Source organism: Anarhichas minor, unplaced genomic scaffold (assembly GCF_050575085.1).
Source record: "Anarhichas minor isolate MPS153535 unplaced genomic scaffold, ASM5057508v1 ptg000005l, whole genome shotgun sequence".
Taxonomy (NCBI): Eukaryota; Metazoa; Chordata; class Actinopteri; order Perciformes; family Anarhichadidae; genus Anarhichas; species Anarhichas minor.
In genome coordinates this window covers 3,110,304-3,132,500 of record NW_027466451.1, presented here as the reverse complement: position 1 = coordinate 3,132,500, position 22,197 = coordinate 3,110,304, and the positions used below count along the sequence as shown (strand labels likewise).

At 43.6% G+C, this 22,197-nt stretch overlaps 3 protein-coding genes across 3 annotated transcripts in view; all 3 read left to right on the top strand.

Moving 5' to 3' along the window:
* Window positions 1-7,240, top strand: part of LOC142972040 (ovochymase-2) — a 12,537-nt gene extending 5,297 nt beyond the window's left edge. Inside the window, exons 9-14 of the mRNA XM_076112840.1 lie at window positions 2,764-2,974; window positions 3,060-3,153; window positions 3,299-3,430; window positions 3,707-3,790; window positions 6,569-6,664; window positions 7,095-7,240. Coding sequence (XP_075968955.1) covers window positions 2,764-2,974; window positions 3,060-3,153; window positions 3,299-3,430; window positions 3,707-3,790; window positions 6,569-6,664; window positions 7,095-7,240 — 763 coding nt within the window. The remainder of the gene's footprint in view (window positions 1-2,763; window positions 2,975-3,059; window positions 3,154-3,298; window positions 3,431-3,706; window positions 3,791-6,568; window positions 6,665-7,094) is intronic.
* Window positions 7,241-9,207: 1,967 nt separating this feature from the next.
* cyb5r2 (cytochrome b5 reductase 2) lies at window positions 9,208-15,449 on the top strand. Its single transcript, XM_076112662.1, has 9 exons — window positions 9,208-9,240; window positions 9,452-9,589; window positions 11,129-11,201; window positions 11,635-11,741; window positions 12,290-12,419; window positions 12,572-12,655; window positions 13,061-13,146; window positions 13,264-13,363; window positions 15,277-15,449. Exons 1-9 carry the CDS (start codon window positions 9,208-9,210, stop codon window positions 15,447-15,449), a joined length of 924 nt encoding a protein of 307 aa, XP_075968777.1.
* A 746-nt stretch (window positions 15,450-16,195) lies between these two features.
* On the top strand, window positions 16,196-20,792 carry poglut3 (protein O-glucosyltransferase 3). The gene is made up of 6 exons (XM_076076155.1): window positions 16,196-16,509; window positions 16,915-17,112; window positions 17,656-17,939; window positions 18,066-18,270; window positions 19,208-19,404; window positions 19,651-20,792. Exons 1-6 carry the CDS (start codon window positions 16,272-16,274, stop codon window positions 20,089-20,091), a joined length of 1,563 nt encoding a protein of 520 aa, XP_075932270.1. The 5' UTR covers window positions 16,196-16,271; the 3' UTR covers window positions 20,092-20,792.
* The last annotated feature ends 1,405 nt before the right edge of the window (window positions 20,793-22,197 follow it).

The window sequence follows — 22,197 nt, the reverse complement described above, 5'->3', positions numbered from 1 at the left end:
ACATATACACGTATACACACACTACACATGTACACACATATACACGTATACACACACTACACATGTACACACATATACATGTATACACACATTACACATGTACACACATATATACATGTACACACATTACACATGTACACACATATACACGTATACACACACTACACATGTACATACATATACATGTATACACACATTACACATGTACACACATATACACGTATACACACACTACACATGTACACACATATACACGTATACACACACTACACATGTACACACATATACATGTATACACACATTACACATGTACACACATATATACATGTACACACATTACACATGTACACACATATACACGTATACACACACTACACATGTACACACATATACATGTATACACACATTACACATGTACACACATATATACATGTACACACATTACACATGTACACACATATACACGTATACACACACTACACATGTACACACATATACACGTATACACACACTACACATGTACACACATATACATGTATACACACATTACACATGTACACACATATATACATGTACACACATTACACATGTACACACATATACACGTATACACACACTACACATATACACACATATACACGTATACACACATTACACATGTACACACATATACACGCATTACACATGTACACACACATACACGTATACACACATTACACATGTACACATATACACACATATACACACATTACACATGTACACACATATACACGTATACACACTACACATGTACACACATATACACGTATACACACATTACACATGTACACACACATACACGTATACACGCATTACACATGTACACACACATACACGTATACACACACTACACATGTACACACATATATACATATACACACATTACACATGTACACACATATACACGTATACACACACTACACATGTACATACATATACATGTATACACACATTACACATGTACACACATATACACGTATACACACATTACACATGTACACACATATATACATGTACACACATTACACATGTACACACATATACACGTATACACACACTACACATGTACACACATACACGTATACACACACTACACATGTACATACATATACATGTATACACACATTACACATGTACATACATATACATGTATACACACATTACACATGTACACACATATACACGTATACACACATTACACATGTACACACATATATACATGTACACACATTACACATGTACACACATATACACGTATACACACACTACACATATACACACATATACACGTATACACACATTACACATGTACACACATATACACGCATTACACATGTACACACACATACACGTATACACACATTACACATGTACACATATACACACATATACACACATTACACATGTACACACATATACACGTATACACACTACACATGTACACACATATACACGTATACACACATTACACATGTACACACACATACACGTATACACGCATTACACATGTACACACACATACACGTATACACACACTACACATGTACACACATATATACATATACACACATTACACATGTACACACATATACACGTATACACACACTACACATGTACATACATATACATGTATACACACATTACACATGTACACACATATACACGTATACACACATTACACATGTACACACATATATACATGTACACACATTACACATGTACACACATATACACGTATACACACACTACACATGTACACACATACACGTATACACACACTACACATGTACATACATATACATGTATACACACATTACACATGTACATACATATACATGTATACACACATTACACATGTACACACATATACACGTATACACACATTACACATGTACACACATATATACATGTACACACATTACACATGTACACACATATACACGTATACACACATTACACATGTACACACATATACACGTATACACACACTACACATGTACATACATATACATGTATACACACATTACACATGTACACACATATACACGTATACACACACTACACATGTACACACATATACATGTATACACACATTACACATGTACACACATATATACATGTACACACATTACACATGTACACACATATACACGTATACACACACTACACATGTACACACATATACACGTATACACACACTACACATGTACACATACTCACACATTACACACACTACACTTGTACACACATATTAAACGTGTACATACACATACACAGCACATACTGAACTACCTTCGTCATTGTCTTACAGGGGTCTTCTGTGGGGGGGTCCTTCCTGGCCCCGTGCTGCTGAAGAATTCACAGAGTGCAACACTTCATTTCTCCTCTGACGTTAGCCGAGGCGGGAGTGGCTTTGTCATCAGGCATCGTGCCGACCAGGGACGCTCTAGTCCTGGTGGGAAACACACTATACAAAACACACAGACACACACATCTCTGCAGGTAATACTCAGGTGTACAGGACAGCATGGCAGGCCGCTTGTACTGAATGCACACACTGTCCATACAGGTCACACAGTGGTCCCCTCTGCCATTGGCTCTCAGAGTAACCAGATAGTGTGTAGGCACATGTCCCATGACACAATGATGAGCTGCACAAGACACTCGCAGACACACTGTGTAGAGCTGCTGATAATGTGTCTTTTGTTTGTGTGTATGTGTGAGTTTGTGTCCTGAACTGTCTGTCTCCTGTATGTGTAATAATGCTCGATGTGCCTGTGTGTGTGTGTGCGTGTGTTTGTGTTCATCAGGATGCGGAATAGTTGTGCTAGTTGATGATCTGACTGTTGTCCACAGTCCAAATCACCCACAGTGCTACAGTAATGACTGTGTCCTCCGCTGGGTTGTCTATGCTCCACAGGGACACGTTGTTAAGGTGATGCACCAGAGCTTCCGGTCAATCAAAGTTAAAAGGCAGTGTTCATCAGAAACTCAAGGCTGATTCTGGTGTTGTGTTCCAGCTGGACTTTGCTGATTTCGACCTGGAGGAGTCCGATGGATGCCTGTATGACTCCCTCACTGTCCTGGGAGATGTGGAGGGAACAGAGGAGATTGGTAGGATGATGAATCTCTGGGTGTCAGTTGAACACTCACTGCTTTGATTACGTCTTCTCTCTCTGTCCTCATCGCATTCTTTTCAGATTCAAACACATTGTAATATTAGCAGCAATGAGAGGTTTATGTTCTCCATGTTTTGTAGTGGTGCTGTGTGGTGGCAGCGTTCCTCCTCCTGTCCTGTCCTACCACAGCGTCATGGTGCTTCACTTCACCTCAGACGGCAGCATCACACATAGGGGCTTCAGCGCGACACTGACATTCATCAGCCATGCAGGTATGTCCGTACACAGTGGATCAGTCTGTGTGGAGATCACCTGTTGACTTACTAAAAGGTCTAAACTCTGCCTCACAGGCTTTTACCACTCTGGCAAGAATACAATGTAACTATCAAGTCTTGAGTGTATTCTAACATAACTTGTTAAAAAAAAACTAAAACTGTGTAAGATAAACAGAAATATAGGAAATCTTGCTGTCTGTCTTCATCTGCAGGGTAATACAGGATTTGTAAGATCAAATAGAAAGCTGTGTGACAGTAAGACTCTCTCTGCAGACCTTCAGAACCAGGACACAGGTGTGGAGAGTGGACCAGAGGGTCGGACAGATCACACAGACCAGCGGCACATAACAACACATGGTTGGTGGTCTGTTCAGTCTTTGAATCCTCTTGGGACTCTTTTGCATTTAGTGTGTTGACTTCAGGTTTGTGGATTTAGAGAGAGGGCAGTGAAGAGAATCCTGTGTCCCAGCGAAATGTAATGTAGTGAAGAAAGAGAACGAGTACCTCTCCTCACCTTGGGCAAGGCACCGACCACTCAGCTGCTGCAGTGGTGCCGTAGTGGTGAACAGCTCCCAATGGCAAGCATGGGGTTCATCCAACTCTGAGTAAATGAAGGACACGTTCCTGCTTGTCTCCGGCTCCCTACATGCACGTAACAGCACAACAATGATGAGGTGAAATGTGGAGCAAGAAATGCTTGTATGGGCTACCTTGTAGTCTTCTTGTCTCTGTCGCTGTGTCATGGGCTCATCAAAGCAGCAAGAGTCTCTGGCATGTAGAATGGCAATGAGACATGTAACGCCAGAGTTACAGCTGAGGAAGTAGAAGAATGACTCTCAGTTTAACCAGCAGTGTGAAGGTGAGATGAGTCAATGCTTTTGTTTTAATCTTGTTGTTGTTCTTTTCTCTCCTCTATCTTTATCTCGCAATTTTCTGAGAAATACGTCCTACGAACTAAATACTGAGGTGCAAGCTGTTCACAAAATGCTAGAGAAGTATACAAGAATCTCACATTGTCACTGACTAACACATTGTAGAGTTGACAGCTCACTTTTCTTTCAAAATTTGGAGATACACACACATTTTTAATCATCTGTATTTCTTTATGCTCTTTGAACTCAAAGTGGTTTATATTCCACGTAACCTGCTACTGTTACCCGATAACTCTTCCTGATACTTTCTTCTTCATCAGCCTCCTTCGTGATACTTGCTCTTTTCTGCTGTCTGTTGTCGTGCTGCTTTGTGTGTCTCTGGTGTCTTGTCTCTTGGGGTCACCGTCTCCATACCTGCCTCCTTTCATCATGTATTTCTTCTTCCTAAACTGTGTAACCCATCACAGGTTAGGTTGAATAAACGCTGAGTCATATTCTGTCAGTATACTATCAATGACATTTAAATTTAGAAACACCCGACCAAAAACACACACCATGCTAGATGAATGTAAACATGATGACGCACACATTTTGTTCTACTACAGCATTTGATACATGGATTGTGAGGAAGGGTCTTTTAAAAGACTTATGCAGAACTGCTTTGTGCAACTTTGATCTGCCAGTGAAGCGGCTGCTATTGGGATGTTCAGTTACTTGAAACGTGCATACAAATAATAATCCATGTGTGAGCCAATGAGTTTTCCACCAGTATTTAAAATTCAAGCAACTTGCTTAAAAAGCAGTGAGATTACTATTTAGAGGTAGATATGGATGTGACGCTCATGCTTTCATTTACAAAACCCTTTTTTCCTTTAGCCAACATTCACATGTTCCATTCAAAGCAGCAAGAAGGAGTTAAATGCTAACAGTAAGTTAACTCTTGAAGGTAGGGAGATATGACCAATGTCTGACTATCAACAGACAGCACGGCTGTAATGAGCATAAACAATGCTTATGTTTGGGTTCGTCCAAATTCATTTAGTAATCTACGAAAAACAAGAGCGAGGGTTATAATACAAACAGGCCACAAACCATAGAAACATAATGGTTGTGTGTTGTACCAGCCTGTCAGAGTGCCAGTGAACGTAACACACACTGGACATCCACCAGTAGAGATCAGTGTCACAAGACACAGCAGCACGGCCAGTGTTATGGCCACAAAGCCTTCCTGTTTGTTTCACTCTCATTCCTCTTTATCAAGATCTTCAGCTCTGGAGAACTGTTGTGGTTTCACTGCCCAGTGGTTCATTCCTGTTACTGTGGTTCCCAAACGTTAAAAAGACTTCTTGTCTCCTTGTGATCTATATTCTCAGGAGTGTTTTACTCAAATACCTTTTAGACATATGAAGGATGACAATGATCGAATAATTAACAAATGTGGTTTTTTTCTGCTTTCCTTATTAATCATCTAACAACAGATTTGTAATGTTGCCTTAAACACCTTAAACAGGTTGGGAACCACTGCCCTCCAACACGTATGCACTAACCATGCCCTGAACGTAATGATCACACAAGGGGTCATCCATGACATGCTTGTGGTCTCTCGTGTTGTATTCCACGTGATTGTCCTGTTGCAAAACGGGACTACAATCTGAATCCCTGTTGTACACCGACAAATAAAACACCCTGTACCTTGTATTACTCCTGCTAACATCCACAACATCGACCCTATTATGATAGAAACATGAGTTCCACTTGTTACAGGAGGTGACCTTCCATCTTTCAGCAGAAAACTACAGAAAAAGGGAACTGTGCTGTACAGTAGACGGCCATGCATGTCTGTAGGTACGGGCCACCCTCTAGTGGCACTTTGTAGGAATTGAAGGGAAATCGGTGTTGAGTAAAGTTACATGAATACACATTAAAAACACAAAAGCTCTTTTTTGTGAGAAATGTAGTAAATATAGCAGATGTATTGTAGATTATGGTGTGTCATCAGTGTACTGTAGTGTTGATGGAATGACACCAGACATCCGGACTCCAACACACCTTATGGACCCTTTTCACTGCAGACAGCAGGAAAGCGGGTGTTAACACCAGTACAATGTTGACTCAACAGAATGGAGCCCTAGTTAATGTCATCTTTTACTCTTGGGCTTTTCCTGCTTTGAAAAGGCTGCTCTGTGACAAGGACCTGAAACCTGCTCACCTAATGGGATGATGTCATTAATCCCACTTCCTATATCTACATGGACTTCTGCAGGCATCAGAGTAGTGTTCCTGCTGGGCGCTGAGCTGCAGTGGGTCTACTCCGTGGCAGCAGATCAGTGCCTTGCTCAGGGGCACGTTGACAGGAGATGTGAGAGAGAGTGCTACTGATGAACTCTCAAAATGAGCTCAGTTGAGGGAACTGCTTCAGTACAGTATTGATTAAAGAGAAGTAGTGTTGTGGTAGACTGTGTCACAAAACGAAGGCACATTCTAAGACTCATGACGTACTTTCACCTCTCAGGTCCATGCAGTACCATCACAGGTCTGATGAAAGTTACTCCAGGACATGAAGGGAATCTCTCTCGCTTCAAAGAGAATGTGGATACTACAGATTACGACAATTTCATTACAAAATATGATACACAGATAATTCCTAGTTTGTAAGAGACTTTTGATGTTAGACGTGATAAAGCCATGTTTGATATTCAGTAATGTGTAATAAGAGGGATAATGTCTGGCTCATGCCTCATCTTGTTGCGGTTTGTTTTGAGATAATGGCTGTATTCTTATTGTTGCAGCAGACCCAGATGTGCAGCAGTCCAGCAGCAGTGCCCTGACCTACCAGGGGGATGTGGACCATAAGGTCTCACAGGATCCCAGACTGCATAGAGACATGGGCTCAGATGATGAAGACTACAGCAGAGAATCCTCTGGGACTGGGTAGTAGCCAATCAGAAGAAGGCCTCGAGACAAAGATGTGTGTGTGTGTGTGTGTGTGTGTGTGTGTGTGTGTGTGTGTGTGTGTGTGTGTGTGTGTGTGTGTGTGTGTGTGTGTGTGTGTGTGTGTGTGTGTGTGTGTGTGTGTGTGTGTGTGTGTGTTATATTGGTGGCTTTCAGATGTGGAGGAATAGAAACCCATGGCCCTGCTGACAAAGCATGCAATGATCCAGAATGATCTTAGATCTTTTAGTTTGTTTTCTGTAAAGGCTAAGCAGGTTTTGTTCCCAGAATGCAACACAGACTGATACATGCCATTGAAGGACGATTCCGTTGTCATTTACGCTTCGTCTCTTAATGGCAGCACATGTTACGGTGTTCCAATGGACTCGGTTGATGGGAGGTCAGTTGTTGGCTATTGGCTACATTAAATTCACCAAAAATGTCCTAATACCAATTGGGGAGTATGTCCACTACTTTGGTCCAGACTGAAACATTTTTGACAACTTTTGGATGATTGCAATAAAATGTTTGTTCACCCATTCATTGAAGTGTTTTGGTCATAAATTCAGTTTAATAAAATAAATTCAATAAAACAAGAAGAAAGAATCTCCAAGTAGGGTGAAAAGAATCTTGACACCAAACTGGGTAAAGCTGCACTCGTATGAAGAATAGAGCATGAGGTTGACGTGTAACTGAGTGAAATGTCTACGCAGCTATTGGATGGAAATGTAGTAAAATGTTCATCTAGCACCCTCATCAGGTCAACTGTTAATTAGTTTGATACTCTATGATGAAACACCCTCAGAACTAATGACGTCCCCATAATTAGCACATGTTAGCATGCCAAGATGACATCGTTATTGCAGGCATGTTAGCAAGCAGCATGCCTGAGTCGCCTCACAGAGCCACTACTGAGACTCTTAGTTTTGCTCTGAAACACAAATATACACGTGGCTCTATTTTCTGTTGACCTGATGAGCTCACTATCACACAATCCTTCCATGTATTTCTGCACTTGCAGCGTCAAATGTAAACGTACCCCTGGTTGTGAATCAACCCAAAGCAGTGTGTGTGTGTGTGTAAACAGACGATTCATGCACAAATGTAATAATATCAAATATATCTTCATAGGAGAAGTTTTAATTCCTGGCAAATAGTGTACATTATAACACCTTACTGAATGTTTGTTTAATGCTGACAGATGCTAAATCCATGGACTCAATGTAAAGTGCTACCCATATTTCTACATGATGACGTCTTTCATGTTAGTATAGTGCTTATCATTTATGCATCTGTAATAAAGTTGATATGATCATTGTTTTCGCTGCACGGTGACTTTTTATTTCAGTAGTCTTTATAACTTTCACCCACTCAAACATTGTTAAGTGATGTTTGCAACCTTCTCAGGACTTTTTTCAAAATGTACTGCATGTTTTGTGTTCATAAAACCAGAATTATTAGCTTTAAAAATGAACGTACTTCTGATTTGTAAAGAAACCTTTGTGATCTTGTGTCTGTTATGTAATGTTTGTGTGTCTCTCCTCCTCTCACAGTGGTGTGATTTCAAGGCTCTGCTCTGAACCACCAGGATGGTGAGATCTGTCTTCCTATTGGTGCTTTGGACCCTCTGTCACCTCTCACCCAGCAGGAAGCCACGCCCCCTTCAGAGGCCTGTGTGTGTGTGTGTGTGTGTGTGTGTGTGTGTGTGTGTGTGTGTGTGTGTGTGCGTGTGCGTGTGTGTGTGTGTGTGTGTGTGTGTGTGTGTGTGTGTGTGTGTGTGTGTGTGTGTGTGCGTGCGTGCGTGCGTGCGTGCGTGCGTGCGTGCGTGCGTGCGTGCGTGCGTGCGTGCGTGCGTGCGTGCGTGCGTGCGTGCGTGCGTGTGTGTGTGTTTGTGTGTGTGTGTGTGTTTGAGAGACACAGAGACCAGAGACAGACAGAGAGAAGCTTGACTCAGTGAGAGGAGGACACTACATGTTTCATGTTGAAGCTATGGATCAGAGCTTGGTGAGAATGAACTTTCACCTCTTAAATCTTTATCTTTTCGGGGTCTTTCATTCGTTGATGTTGTTTAACTACTGTAATGTAACTCATTGATAATGCATGTTAATGTGGCGAAATGAAAAATGAGCACTGATGGGAAGCTATTGCGTATGTACAACACTATAACCGTGACATGTAGTTGTGTTGAGTGCATGTCTCGGCGGTTGTCTTGCAGATACTCCCGGTGGTGGCGGCTGTTTCTGTGGTGGTAGTGACTGTGCTGTACTTCCTCCTGGGAGGAGAGAAGAAGAAGCTGCCTGTCACTCTGCAGGACCCTGTGGTCAAATATCCCCTTCCCCTGGTAGACAAACAGGTAGACGTTCAAAGAATCAGTGTTCACACTCAAACCTGATTATACAGCAAGTTAGTATTCAACCTGTACAACAGTCGATGTTAATCATTTCCTAAGTCCTTCATTCAGTTTGTTGTCATTGTACAAACCGTCATAAAGCAATAAATAAGCCACTTACTGTACCTCTGGCCATGCAGAGTGTTATAAAGTATTTAAAATGTATCTTCTAGAGTTGTGGCTGACTGAGAGAATGAATTGTGATTGTGAAGCTCACAACATTGAAAATTCCCCAAATCTGATCATCCACAGAACATATCTTCTGTCTATATGACAACTACAAACAGTGAGACTGTTGTAATGCCGGTAAAATAACCTTTTACGTTTCCAGGCCATAATGTTACAAGTTGGTTCAATAAAACCCATGAGCGGTCCTAACTTCATTTGGATGTAGTCAGCATGTTTTCTGCCTAATATTTACTATTTGTCACTTACCGAATGCTGTTCACTTAAAGACAAAATCCATCCTCCTACTGTTCAATCCCACGGTTGTACATTAGGCTACATCGTTTCAGTTCCAGTAAGAAGTCCTTCTCGAGTCATGGGCGCCAGTGACAGCCGAGCCTCCCCAGTTGTATTTCGCCGGTCTGTGGCGGCCGGCCGGTTCGCAGCGGGGCCGGGATCCCGCCTCTGCCGGCCCGCGGACCGGCCGCAGGCGGACGGCGGTTGTGGAGCTCCGTTTCCCTGCGAACGTGTTCGTTGATCTGTAGATCCACTCGGGTTTCTCCAAAGGTTTTCAAAAGCACCGTAGTGTCCTGCCGTGCTATGGCGACCTCAGGTTAGCGTAGCGTAGCTCCAAACACCAAGACGCTCAGTTACAATGAAACACATTCAGCCATAAAATGTGTGACGCTGTCAGCCAGGAACACCGTTCATACAAATAAATAAACTACAAAACCCTAAAAATGTTATTATTTCTTCCATATCTTTCAATTTAAACTCTTACTACTCCAACTAACTTCTGCCAGCTTCCTTAAATTTCACATTAGTCACGCGCTGGCCCACTGACCAATCACAGCTCACGTTAATGCCGACGTACTTAGGAGGCTACCTGGGTAGCACTGGCACGTCAAAGAATACGCCCAACATGTCAAACTAAAGATCTGATTGGTTGAAGACTATGTCAATAAACAATATCGTCCCCATTCACTTAAACTGCAAAAGCTCTCTAGAGGGCATCGGGCCTCTCTCCTTACATAGAGACATAGGGGCTGAATCTGATTGGATAAGAGCTCTCCTTAAAACAAGCTGTGCTGGAAGCAGAGCAGCTGAGGAAGACAGGAGCTGTGCAGTGAGAAAATAAGATAACGGGAAAAAAATTATAATACATGTCGTATATTTGTGAAAAATTATTAGATTATAAAATAGCTATAACTTTGTGATTGTGTTTAGGCCAGCAGAGAAGGCTTAGCTGGCCCTGACGGCCCACCACTGGTCAAAAGTACTGTGTAAAGACCACTCGGTCTCTCAGGACATTTCTAACCTGTGTGTGTCTTTGTGCAGGAAATCAGCCATGACACAAAGAAATTTCGGTTTGGTCTTCCATCTGCAACTCATATCCTTGGACTGCCAGTAGGTACTGAACCAGCTCTTCTCTTCTCTTCTCTTTTTTTCTCTCCTAAGACAAACAGAAATACTTTCTGCCAATGCTCCAGCCTGTATACGTGCTGAGTGTATTGCTCTTTGATTCTAAGTATCTTGAATCTATGAAGTATCTATGGCAGTAAATGAGAATGCAAGATGACATTTCTTGCTCTGTTTGTAATCATTCTGAGTGATTCCAACACATCAAAGGATACTAGGTGGTAAATCGGTAAAAGACAAGATATAGAGCAATAAAAAGTCACTCTTTCCAAATGTAACATATGCTGGTGTATTAGATTGTTATTACAGTCCCAAGCTGCAGTGCAATAGTCTGGAGGTTTAAATACAGCTTGTTTCTATCGTACTTTAACGTTTTCCCATCTCACACATCCTCCCTGCTCGTCCCCCCTTTGTCCCCTGCCCAGGTCAGCACGTGTACCTGTCAGCCAAGGTCAACGGCAGTCTGGTGGTCAGAGCCTACACTCCAGTATCCAGTGATGAGGACCAGGGACATGTGGATCTTGTGGTCAAGGTAGGTAACATTACTGATATTAACTGCAGAGGTGTTATTGTTGTTCTTTAGCAGTACCACTCTCTACTAGCTTTCTATTGAAGCAACGGCTTTTGTTATTCATGCTTTATGGACATGCACGGATATTCTGCAGCTGTCTACCCCTCTATTGAAATATTCCTGATGAACTAAAGCCATTAAAAGATGCTACAAGAGGATCAATACCAGCCAGAGATTAAAGTTAGCCACTAGCTGGTTAACATAGTGGAGCATTTAGCAGCTAGACAGACAGAAACATGACCCCAGATGAAGGCTAATGGTGCTCCTTGTCTGCACAATGTGTTAATATGCTATATCATATATATTGTTTGCTATGTCAGCCATATGAGGTGAAAATAAGCCAATGTTTACAAGATAATCAACGTATACAGGTTTAAGTGGAGGTTTTATATCATTTCATATTAACTAAAGTCATCCACACTCATGTGAGCAGAACAAGCTACGCTAACAATGCTAAGAGGTGAGAGGCAATGATGAGTGAAACACTTGTGTCCTTTATGTAACTCCAGGTGTACTACAAGAGCTGCCACCCCTCCTTCCCAGAGGGAGGGAAGCTGTCTCAGTACCTGGACAACATGGCTATCGGAGACGTCATGGACTTCAGAGGACCCAATGGACTGCTTGTGTACAAGGGACACGGTATGGTGTGTGTGTGTGTGCATGTGTGGAGGGGAAAGAGAGAGTAGTGAAAACACTGACTCCCAGCAGCAGATGTCACTGTGGTACAATGTGAGACTGTCCAAGCAGCTCTGGCTGCCAAACACATTCTAAAGCTCAGACTTTTCTCTCAGGTCACTTCTCCATCCGACCAGACAAGAAGTCAGAGCCCAAAGTTCGGAAGTTCAAGCATGTTGGAATGGTCGCTGGTGGAACAGGTCCATGTACATTTCTGTAAACTCTCAATCATTTTAATGTACATTACTGCATGTAGGTAATCCAGAAGAACATCACAGAGGCTCAGCAGGCTGACATCTCTGCAGGATGAAATGCTTTGTGAGGGAGAAGGAAGTCATTGACTGATAGTAATACGTTGCATCATACAGCAGCAGCTGTAGTGGATGGTGTGTGTGTTGAACATAGAGGCATTCTCATGTGAACACATACATTACGCCCAAAGCTGTAATGCTGTTTAACTTCCAGGACCATTTAATGATATTGTCTTTGATGTTGACGCTATGTACAATTAGATAAGGTAACACAGTGTGTAAACCCCCCCCCCCCCCCCCCCCCCATAATACCCTCAGTTAGACAGACTCATTTCAATGTATTTTTCCCATCAGGCATCACTCCTATGCTGCAGTTAATCCGCAGTATCACAGCAGACCCCACTGACTACACCAAGTGCTCCCTCATATTTGCCAACCAGGTCAGCTATGTGAGGTGTTGTTTACGGACATCTTTCCTTGTGTGTCATTGTTAAAAGGAATTACTATTTCTATTTCTATGAATAGAAATCAAATCTCTTTCACTTACTCCCCGTCAGACGGAGAAAGATATCCTACTGAGGGAGGAGCTAGAGGAGGTGAAGAGGAACCACCCTGATAAAGTTAAGCTCTGGTTCACTCTGGACAAACCTCCACAGGGTAAGGCAACTATGCAACTCTATTCAATACAAGCTACCCTGTGTTTTAAAGGAGCACCTGCTTTTTGATGGATTTTTCTGTTTTTTTTAATCAAAACACACATTATCTCCTCTATTCTGTGCAAAAACATTATAATTGAACACACATACTCAAAGTTGTATTACATAAATAGGGCAGGTTTACTTTTATGGTTGAACAATATGAAAATTTGTCTCACCTCACATAACAGTGATATATAGATCCTTTGACAGCCAACCTCATCGAAAGCATGCTTGCGCATCTTGGAAGTAGTGTGTCAAGAGTCCAATGAATTCAGAACAGTAAGGTGTTACATTTTGTGGCTAGTAGTTCCGTTAGCTGTTAGCGGTTAGCCAAACACACCGTACAAAACAATAACAGTGAGCTGCAGAGCAGCGGCCGAGAGCTACTCAGCAGTAGGTGTCCTGGTAGTCCTGTTAGCACGACAGCCGTTGTCCCCTCACTGTGGAAGCAGAGTAGCAGCTTGGGGTTGGAGATGCACTCAGCTGTGTCTATCACTAGCGGCCCTACAGGCCGGGGGCTGGTTAAGAGCAGTGAGTGAGGAGTCAGCCGGCAGCATAAAACAGGTAATAAAAGGTGTTCTGAGAAAGTGTGAGTCTCTGTAACCACAAGAGGTCCTGGAGCATGCAGGCCTAACTGGACACCAAAAGATGATGCAGTGTGCTGCAGCAGCAGTAGAGATTCGTCGTGGACAGACACAGAGGTGCACTCTCACTCACGGCTGCGACTGATCCCAAGAACCTCCAGGCGGAGATAAAAAACCCACTAGCACATCAAACAAATGCTGCCATGTTTTAGAACAATGCAAAATATCAATATTTATAGATTTACAGCTGAACGGGTGGCAATGTGAAGGGGTCACCCTATTAGAATTGTCACCCAACTAGTCAATGCATTGGAGAGTAAATATCACACTCATCAGGTTATCAGAAACATGACGCTAAATAGAAATATCAGATTTATGGGGAGAAACACTTTCAACAGTTAAGCACTTGTGCTTACTTCCCATATTGTGGGCTCTGGTGGAAACATTTCTCTGACTGATCTCATGTTACCATAAAGGATATACAGTCCATGTGAGCATTAGGGTAGTGCCAGGCTACATTAATGTGAATAAATCAGTGTGAAAGCCCGGCTCTTTGGTTTCACTGCTGAATATTCAGAGTGGGAAACCGAACAAAGAGTTCTCGGCTGAAGGAAAATCTCTGCAGGCGGAGGAGGGAGATAGTTCCAACAAGGTGTTTCAGTAGCTTAGCCAAACGCTCGTGTCTACCTTTGCATAATCCTTAAAGCAAGCAGCAATGAATGAGCATAATGTAGTTATATAATGTCTGTTGTAAGGCTGCTCGTCTTCTGTCTCGGCTTTCATTGGCTCCACACAGAGCAGAAACACATCGGTCCTTGATCATTATTCATTAAAAAGAGTGTACTTGCTGTTTGTTAGTGTGTCATTATGTGTTTTCCTTGGAGGGAGACATCTGTGGATGAAAGAGCAGGTTGACCAGCTGAAATCTTCCCCTGAAGAAAAAAAGACTCAGCAGATTATTTCATTACTAATTTCATTCTTTCTTTGAACGTCCCATCTCATGCATCTGAGAAGAAGAGATCCTCTGATTGGCTCTGCTCACCCTTCACCTGTGGAAAGAAAGATTTAGCATCAGTGTTTCATATTTAGTATTTAGAGATGAAATGAGAGCCAGGCTTCTCTGGTGATTAAATCATATTATAAACTACATTATGCAGCACAGAAGCAGGATGGCAGTATGTGTTCTCATTCGGACTATAACAAAGATAAGATGTTGAGCTGTGAGTTGTTAAAATCAGTTTCTCTGATGGTGAAGGTTGATCTTTCTCTCTCTTGTCTCGTCCTCAAGAGTGGAGCTACAGTTCAGGGTTTGTGACCGATGACATCATCAAGGACCACCTCCCTGCTCCGTCCACTGATGTCCTCGTTGTCCTGTGTGGTCCTCCACCAATGATCCAGAAGGCATGTCTCCCAAATCTGGACAAGCTGGGACACAGAACAGAAAACATTTTTGCATACTAATGTTCTGATTGACTACACAGTCTGTTTATTCCCAGAGATCATGCGATCGCTAAACCAAAAATCACTGGATGAACACTGTTAATGGTACATTGTTCATCTAAGCATGTGTGATACTGATGCAGTGAACGAGAACGAGTTCAACTTGTGCCATAACATGTGTACAAATACTGCCATCAAAATCACCCAGTAACATCACTATGACAATGTCTATGGACTCAGGTACACGTCATTACCTTTTGTACAATCAGTACAGTCACTTTTAGAAACATATCTGTAGGCCAAAACGGGAATTCATGAGAAATAAAGATGTAAAACAGCAGTGTTGATTTTAATACTTTATGCTACAAAATATTATTGAAATATGTACTATATACAGTATCTGTTTTCCATTGAAAGAGCTGTACAGTGTTGCAAAAGTTGATAGTATGAAGTATAAAAATGTGTACATAGGTAGATCATTTATACTAATACTTGTAATATACTGACCTAATAATATATACACGAACTAAAATAATGGGTATCCTAACGACATTGTCATATAAAACCAATGACACCAACAGATTATTTATGAATGACTTTATGTATTCCAACATATTAGGCTGTGATCTGTAGTGTTGTGTAGAGCGCGTGAATGCTCCACAACAGCTGAGTCTAAAGTCCGGAATCACAACCCACAACTAACATTTCCAACATCCCGTGAAGGCATTACCGGAAAGTGGGCGTGTCTCTCTTCACCAACATGTCAGCGTAGGAGTTTTTATCAAAACTTTACAGTCAATATTTAATACATTTAGACGCGTAACTGTTAGCAGTTGGAGGAATATGGTGTGTGAGCGTAGCGTAGACTTAGTGAAGCCTTTCCGGGATGGTTTAATTGTTAAGGTGATAGTTTTGGTGGTATTCATCAGCATAAACTCCCCGGTGTCTGGCTGTGAAGGAATCCCCTCAGAGAGATGTCTCATCTGGGGTCCAGGGCTGAACGCCGACACGGTGCTACCTGTCCGCTACTTCTTCATCCAGGCGGTCGGTTCAAACGGAGAGAACCTGACTCTGTCTCCAGGTAAACCGACCACAAACACCGTGTGTGCTCAGAGAGCCCCGGGGTCAAACATTGGATCACTGAAACGCTGGAGCGGCTGCTCCCAAAAGGCTAAGCTAGCTCATTTCCTACCTATTCTTTTTTTTACAACTAACGTTTTGTGAACATTGTGTTATGTCCGCCATCAACAGATGTAACCTAGACCACATTCAACGATGGTTTGATCGAGTTAGCGTCGGAGAGACGTGCTGAGCGAACACACCACGGTGTAATAATCCTAACTGATGTCTCCCTGAGCCTCAACACAGTTGTAGTGCTCGTTTGAAAAAGGTCTTTGAATGTCTTCGGTCAGCTAACAACAAAGGGCCGTCGTGTTTCAGATGAGTCCTCCAGGGCACTGACATGTTGTGTACGTGTGTTGCTCAGGTAAAGACACCTTTCAAGTGAAGATAACTCCGCTGGACAAGAAGGAGCACATCCGCATCCACGTCCCCCCACCTCTGGACAGAGGGGACGGGTCCTTCGTGGTGAGGTACCGGCTCTACGGCACCGTGCTGACGGGCCTCCAGGTGGAGGTCCTCCACCGAGATGCTGCTGTTGCCAAGTCACCCTACACCATCCGAGGTTGGTGTTGTGTCATGCAGGGTTAACAACCCAGCACAGGTTCATTAGTCAAGTCAAGTGCTCTTTATCTATATTGTCCAATATCACAAAAGGGATTTTTTAAAATCTGTGCAGCACACAACACCCTCTGTCCCGTGAGCTCCAATACAGAATAAAAAGAAGGAAGCAGCCTCAGGGAGGATCCCTCCTCCAGACAGACGCGCTGCACACACTATAGGGCCGTGTTGCTAATGGATGCACAGTGGGTGCTGGCCTTAAAACACAGCCTCATGGAGCCTGCCATTTTAATGCTAATTAAACTCATATCATTGTTTTGCAATTGTGCTTCACTTCACAGCACAACATGTGCTTTAAACATGAAGACGTGTTGTAACCACACTGTCTCAAAAACATGACCACCGTTTCCTGGACTACATTTCATTTCTAGTCTCATAACAAGAGTGTAACACTTGCACCGTTAACTCCGAGGGTGCCGACAGTAAGATGGAACGAGAGCCACCTCGGCTCCCTCATCTAACCCAGAGTGTGATGTCTCACGCTCAGGTCCGGTCTATCATGAGTACTGCGACTGTCCGGAGCCCGAGCCTTCCGTTTGGCAGAGCATCATGCAGTGTCCCGCCGAGGAACCTCAGGTTGTGGCGGACTTCAAAGCTTTTCCAACCATCGACCTGCAGCGTCTCAGACAGGAAGTGCCTCACAGGTTCATCAACAGAGGAGGCCTCATTCACTATGCCATCATCAACAACCAGCTGTACCGCCGCACGCTGGGGAAATACACCGACTTCAAGATGTTCTCTGACGAAATGCTGCTCTCCCTCACCAGGAAGGTAAGGTTGTAGATGTCGAGGACCCCACTGGCCCATTTACTGCGTGTGATATCTTAATGCTACTGCAGAGACTGCACGTGGCGTCACGTGGTTGCTGATTTCAGTCTCCTGGGATCTTTAATGAAGGTGAGGGTGCCTGATGTGGAGTTCTTCATCAATGTGGGCGACTGGCCGTTAGAGACGAGGAGGGCGGATGCTGTTCCGGTCTTGTCGTGGTGTGGCTCTGTAGACACTCGGGACATTGTCCTCCCCACCTATGAGGTCACACACTCCACCCTGGAGACCATGAGAGGTGTCACCAATGACCTGCTGTCCATCCAGGGAAACACAGGTAACACACACACACTCGCTCCTTAGCCACGGTGAGGCCTGCTGTAGCACAGAAGTGAAGCTCAGGTATTGATTTGAATAACTGTGTGCGTTACCCATCATCTATGAGTTCATGTGGTACCTTGGTCTTTAGATCCAGAGACTGACCAGTTTCAATACTAACACTTTTAATTCAACATGTAGCTGCTAAAGTTATGCAGACTGGTATTTGTACGTTACTGTGGGCTCTTGACTAAAGTCAACATGGTGCCTCACTGTTGCTCCTGTGGTTTGAACTAGAGCTGCACGATAGTGGGGGAAAAACAGACATTGCTATTTTTTTCTGCAATATATATTAAAAATACAGGAATTTCTACCACCTGATGACAAAATAGCTGGTATTGGTCAACATCATCCGTCCTGTAGCCCACATGTTTCTACACAGCTGACAGTGTTCCTCACTCCTTTCAGGTTGTGCTCGGTGAATACGGGCCTGCTTTGGTCATCTGATGAATTGATTGTGATTGGTGTGTTGCTGTGCATGCAGAGCCTTGAATGGGAGTTTGGAGGCTGGTTTGTGTCTCTGTAGGTTCCTCTCCATAATGTTTTCAGACACTAACAATCCGAGCTGTCGGTGCTGACAACGAGCAGCTTTAGTGACGACACATTAAATGAAGGATTACATCTCAGCCTGTTTCTGGCTGAGAGCTGCAGAGCTCTGAGGTCACCTCGACACAGAAACATGTGGAAGTAGAATAGTTACCCTCTAATGTCTCCTAGCACAAGTTCAGCCCTGACAAGAAATATGGAATTACATAAAAGGCATTTCATTGATATATTGAACTGCACACTTAGCTCAGTTTAATATTCTCTGTGATATGTCCGGTTGGTTATTAAATTCTCTGGACATCACATGGTCACAGTCTCTTTCGGGGTAACATTTGGACCACTTCCTCCAGGGCCTCCGTGGATGAACAAAACGGACCGGGCCTTTTTCCGTGGCCGGGACAGTCGAGAGGAGCGTCTCCAGCTGGTGTCTCTGTCCAAGAAGAGCCCCGAGCTGCTGGACGCAGGAATCACAGGCTGGTTCTTCTTCAGAGACCGGGAGAAAGATGTGGGCAAAGCGCCGCTCGTTGGATTCTTTGACTTCTTCAAGGTAAGGAAACATGAACACATGAGAGAAAGTTTCATTGAATTCACTTTTCTCCTGTAACGTAAAGCAGCAAAGTGTTGCTGAAGTTGGTTAAAGGATTTAACTCAGTGAAGTGGACGATAACACTCGTATATTATTTCTTTTTTTAAAGGGATGCACAAGGCTCAAGGCCACGAGTAGATGCACACAATAAATAAACGCACTCACTTCCAGAATCACTTGATACTTAAAATGTTTTTACTCTTTTAGTACAAGTACCAGGTGAACGTGGATGGAACGGTGGCAGCGTATCGGTTCCCTTACCTGATGCTGGGGAACAGTCTGGTTCTGAAGCAGGACTCTCAGTATTATGAATACTTCTACGGCCACCTCACAGCAGGCACGCACTACGTCTCCGTCCAGAGAAACCTGTCCGACCTTCTGGACAAAATCCAGTGGGCCAAAGAGAACGACGCCGAAGCACAAGAGATCGCCAGAGCCGGTCAGGCGGTGGTCCGCGAGCTGCTGCAGCCCGGCAGGCTGTACTGTTACTACTACACCGTGATGCACATGTACTCTGAGCGGCAGACGGGTCAGCCTACACGGCACGCAGACATGGAGCTGGTGCCTCAGCCCGACGACCACTCTGCTGTGTGCACGTGTGAGCGTAACATCCACGAAGAAGAACCCAATATGAAGGATGAACTATGATGGAATCGGCCTCTAGTCTCTAATTATTGCCATTTGTTCTCTGAAACCTTGCTGACGTATACAGAGAGAACTAAATGTTCCTGATCCTCAAGAACATGTGAATCTCACACTTTACAAGAAGTACTACAGTTGAGATTTGTGCCTTTAGTTTGGATAGTACAGGACGTTTGAAGAATCATTTAAAGGGCCGGTGTGTAGGTTTAGGAGCTGTTTAGTGTGTAACGACATGAGTCCTTCGTACCTACAGAGGGAACGGGCTCCTTGTTTCTACAGGAGCCCAGAGCGGGCAAACTAAAGACAGCCTTTCACGTTGGTAGGTTACCTGAGGACCACCGTAGTTCAGACTCACTTGTGAAACCGCGTTAACACGAGCCGCCTTCTGACTGCCTACAGTAGTGTGATCGTGGTACGAGGTCTTCATGGCGTTCCTGCAGTCCTGTGAGCCGAGGGGTATGCAGCCACACCACTAGATGCCACTAAATCCTGCACGCTGTCCATTAAACTAAAGACTCCTCAGCCACGTCAAGACCAGGCTGCAGGGAACTCCTCTGAAGATGAGAATGCTGCTCTTGTTTTTAATACTGTGTGTTTTGTACCGTTTGTAGTCCTGGTTGATGATTCAAGTGAGGATAAAACGACGTGCCTTTGTACCAGATATTTGTATACAGTATTATCTTTAAATAAATCCATCTGAAATAATTTGTATTTTTCACAGTTTACTGGAAAGATCATAAACAATCAGCTCCTTTTTGAGAGTGCAATGACTCACTATAGAGCAGCAGCACACCCTGCTCCCCACAGAGGAGGCTGCTGCTCTTCTGTGTGAGAGGTGAGAGGGAGGTCCACGTATAAAGAAGAGGGATTGGGTGAAATAGACCACTTACCGTAGTTGGATCCCCAGCTCCTCCAGTCCACATGTTGGGCCACACACTGAACCCACATTGATCCTGGTGGGCAGGTGGTTCCTTGATGGCATCAGTGTGTGAATGAAAACATGTAGAGTACAGCGTTCTACAAAAGTCCTCTACCACTTCCTGTTTATGGAGATGTCCACGGCTTAGTGAGGTCTGCTCCTCTTCTCTGAAGAACACAACACCTGTTCCTGCTGTCGGCGCTGCTCTCCTCATCACATTCGGATACTCACAGGCTTGCTGGATCTTTCCCAAATGTGTGAAAACGGTGCTGATACTTCTCGGGGGGGGGGGCTGACCTACATAGACAATTAATCCTGCCTCATCACGACAGGAAGCCGGGGCCCACGCGGCTCTGTTCATTCACCGGGTCAGGCAGCTGGTTTAGCTGTTAGCCACACAGTGCTGATGCAGCACCTCTGGCTCCAGACCCGGGCGTGGTGAACGCACACCTGTCAGAGGACATGTGTGACACTGTGTCCCATTAGAAGGCCACAGACAGGCTCATAGATGTGGAGTCCAGTAACTACAGTGTAAAAGAAATACCAGCCCAGATCTTTTACAATTGCATCATACTGTGCTAGGGCTGTCACTGACTAACAGTGTAACAGCATGTGTGGCTACAAAGAGTAAGTTGGACTTCAGCATAGTCTTCATATTTTCCCTGTATTGTAATTATCCAATCACTCTGCTCGCTGGTGTCCCCCTCCATCATCACTGTTCAGCTCAGTGTAGTGACAGGTCAGGGCATGCAATAGGCCAAACTGAGAGTGTCCTCAGCACAGCAAGGTGAACTACTTCATACGGTCGGCTGGCTTACAGACTTTGACATTTTGATCATTACATGAAGGTTCTTCTTGTGAATACACAGTGACAGCCCTGCACTGTAAATACACTGTGTTCTGTGAGAGTCAAGAAGTTGGAAGTCACGACAAGACTTGATTCTGTTCCAGCATTTATCAAAGAAAAGACACGTTTTGTTGTCGGATTGTTGGCATTCTAACATGCTCACAATGTTAATATACGATGTGAACATGCTGATGCTAAGCAGGTAATAATGTACCATGTTCACCATCTTAGTCTAACGTGTTAGCATGCTAACCTCTGCTAAGTGCCACAACACAAACTGCAGCTGAGGCTGATTGGAACGTCGTTATCTCAGCAGGTGTTTGAAACCTTTGAAGCACAGATGAGA

What these genes read in the sequence shown, in the direction of transcription:
- cyb5r2 (XM_076112662.1), top strand. Translation starts at nt 9,208, where the DNA reads ATGTTTCATGTTGAAGCTATGGATCAGAGCTTG. An exon ending in ATGTGGATCTTGTGGTCAAG is followed by an intron (nt 11,742 to 12,289) that starts GTAGGTAACATT and finishes ATGTAACTCCAG; the next exon opens with GTGTACTACAAGAGCTGCCA. An exon ending in TCTGGACAAACCTCCACAGG is followed by an intron (nt 13,364 to 15,276) that starts GTAAGGCAACTA and finishes CTCGTCCTCAAG; the next exon opens with AGTGGAGCTACAGTTCAGGG.
- poglut3 (XM_076076155.1), top strand. Translation starts at nt 16,272, where the DNA reads ATGGTGTGTGAGCGTAGCGTAGACTTAGTGAAGCCTTTCCGGGATGGT. An exon ending in GTCACCCTACACCATCCGAG is followed by an intron (nt 17,113 to 17,655) that starts GTTGGTGTTGTG and finishes TCTCACGCTCAG; the next exon opens with GTCCGGTCTATCATGAGTAC. An exon ending in TGCTCTCCCTCACCAGGAAG is followed by an intron (nt 17,940 to 18,065) that starts GTAAGGTTGTAG and finishes TCTTTAATGAAG; the next exon opens with GTGAGGGTGCCTGATGTGGA.